This window comes from Saprolegnia parasitica, assembly GCF_000151545.1.
Source record: "Saprolegnia parasitica CBS 223.65 unplaced genomic scaffold supercont2.1147, whole genome shotgun sequence".
Taxonomy (NCBI): Eukaryota; Oomycota; class Saprolegniomycetes; order Saprolegniales; family Saprolegniaceae; genus Saprolegnia; species Saprolegnia parasitica.
Window position 1 is genome coordinate 1 of NW_012157541.1, and position 2,369 is coordinate 2,369.

Here is a 2,369-nt window from a genome sequence, read left to right on the forward strand (position 1 = left end):
GATGGCCTTGGCGGCCTCGGCGGCAGGACCGCGCACCTGGATCTTCTTGTCGGCGTAGCCGTCGAGGACGTTGCCGAGCAGCGGCGAGAGGTACGGCTCGAGACGCGCGAGCTTCTTCTTGGCGAGCGCCGTCACGATGTGACACGCACTCTGGCGCGTGCCTGCGTCGGCGTCGACCAGCGCCGCGTTGAGCTGATCCGTGACGGCGCCGAGGTTGGCGTCCTTGGCGCCGGCAATGACGTCGGCGACCTTGGCGGCCGCGACGTCGAGGTTTTCGGGCGCCGTCGTAAAGGCTTGCTTGAGCGCCTCGGTGACATTGCCACCGTTGCCCGCCTTGGGGCTCGCCGCCGCGGGCGCGTTCGCGTTCGTGGGGCTCTTGGCTTTCGGGCTCTTGGGCATGGCGGCGGGGTGGCGAGTTGCGGAGCTTCTTGGTCGGGTGCGAAGCGCACGGTCAAAAGAAGAATGAGTTGGGCCTTGAAATGCGTTGCCACGCTGCGCTATTATTGTCAGTGGAGGCGACAGCTCCCAGATCGGCACCGATTGTGATTGGGCGACATTTATAATCGTGTCAAAATGAGCCGTTTTGGCGCCAAATCCAAGTTGAAGGTGGGTTTTTGATGTTTCATGAGCGTTGATTGGTCGAAATTGCCCCAAGGAAACATTATGCTTGCTCGATTGCTCGATGACACATCGATGATGGGCTGACGACAGTATAACATGCGTGCGACGCAGAGTCTGTGTAGTCTATGATTCGAATGAAGCAACTTCAAAGTTGATTCGGCAACACGCCTTGCGGTCGCTTGACGCTTTAACTTTTTGTCAAATGGGCGACAGACCACGATACCTGGCATCCTGCTCGATCGTATTTCGACTGTCCCACCTCGTGATGATCTCTGCGGCGTACTCGGTGCTCAAAGGGCTGCAGTCGGCTCAACATATTCAAATTGGATGCTGAGCCTCATTTTGCCACAATCCAATCGCGGCAAACACGGTATTTTCCCCCAGTGCGAAACTACAAAGATTTCAGATCGTCTTGCCATGATACCCACGACCGTTCAAACTAATGGCGGCCTTCTGTGCAAGCTCTCGAATGACAATGTTCTCTGTGGCGACGTTTTCTGCATGTCCGTCCTTTTGCCTGATACGTTAAATTGAAGCAGCGGTGACGTGCACGATCGGCGGCATCGAACGCCCAATCGATGGCATCCGTTAACACTATTTTATGCTCCTTGAGCACCCGCATCAGATGTGTAATGGTGTACCGTTATCAATCACATGTCCGCATGTACGCGACCAAGATGACATCAGTTGTCTCCTTGCTGCAAACGGTGACGTAAATTCAGCCACACGTGCGTCCAAGGACCTTCGTTCTTGCTCGTCGCGTTGGCATTCATTGCCCCACTTCTCCTATTTGAGCATCTCGCGTTCGAATCGCTGGCGACATTCCGCGATGCGACGCTGAAAAGATGCTGTGGGACAAGCTCGCACCACGCCTCTCCGACACCCTTGCGTGCGCGCCGCAGTACTGTACAGTCCGACGCTTTCCGTGATGACTAACGGTCGTGGACATGACCTCGAGTGGATCGGTCCATGCAGTCTGGAGGCAACCACACAAGATAGTTTCGAGACCGGAGCGGCGGTCGTTCCTTCGTACTGATGGAGGATTGCAATGCATTTGTACAGTGAGACAACGGCTTCGAAGGTCTGTATTAATCCACAGGATATCGCGTTGCGTGACGGCGCGTCGCAAAAACGAGCCAATCACAGGCGTTGGGTCCGTGAGATTGCACTTTTTTCTTTCTCCCATGATGCAGACGCTCTTGTACGACGTCCGCGGCGTCGAGTACATGGCGATCTACGACACTGCCGTGCAGCACATTCCTCTGCGCAAGGACCTCGCGCACCTCCGCCCGCCGCCGCCTCGGCTCACGGACAAGCGCGACATCTTTGTCGGCGTCGCCGCCTACCGCGACGGCTTCAAGTGCGGGTTTGCGCTCTGGACGGCCTTTTCGCGCGCGGTCCACCCCGAGAACGTCTTCTTTGGCATTGTAGACCAGACACTGGACGATGACGTTACCTGTATTGACGCCTACTGTGCACGCGCGCATGAGACGTGGCCACACGAGGCGTGCCGATACAAATCGCAGATCACGATCGACGCGCGGTCAGCGGCAACCTCGAAAGGCCCGACACTCGCCCGCGCGCAGCTGCACGCGCTGCTTGGCGATCAAGAATTTGGCATGATGGTCGATGCGCACGTGCAGTTTACTCGAAATTGGGACGACGTGGTCATTGCCGAGTGGGTCGCGACCAAGAACGAGATGGCCGTGCTCTCCAACTATCCGCTCGGCTACGAGCACCTCTCGGCC

General features: G+C 57.2%; 2 protein-coding genes across 2 annotated transcripts; one reads left to right on the forward strand and one right to left on the reverse strand.

The window, feature by feature from the left end:
- Nucleotides 1–29: 29 nt before the first annotated feature.
- Nucleotides 30–399, reverse strand: SPRG_18361 (hypothetical protein; the record flags this gene model as incomplete). The annotated part of the gene is made up of 1 exon (XM_012357798.1): nucleotides 30–399. A coding segment is annotated over one exon (370 nt), but the record flags the coding sequence as incomplete, so codon positions are not given.
- A 1,406-nt stretch (nucleotides 400–1,805) lies between these two features.
- Nucleotides 1,806–2,327, forward strand: SPRG_18362 (hypothetical protein; the record flags this gene model as incomplete). The annotated part of the gene is made up of 1 exon (XM_012357799.1): nucleotides 1,806–2,327. A coding segment is annotated over one exon (522 nt), but the record flags the coding sequence as incomplete, so codon positions are not given.
- Nucleotides 2,328–2,369: the final 42 nt, after the last annotated feature.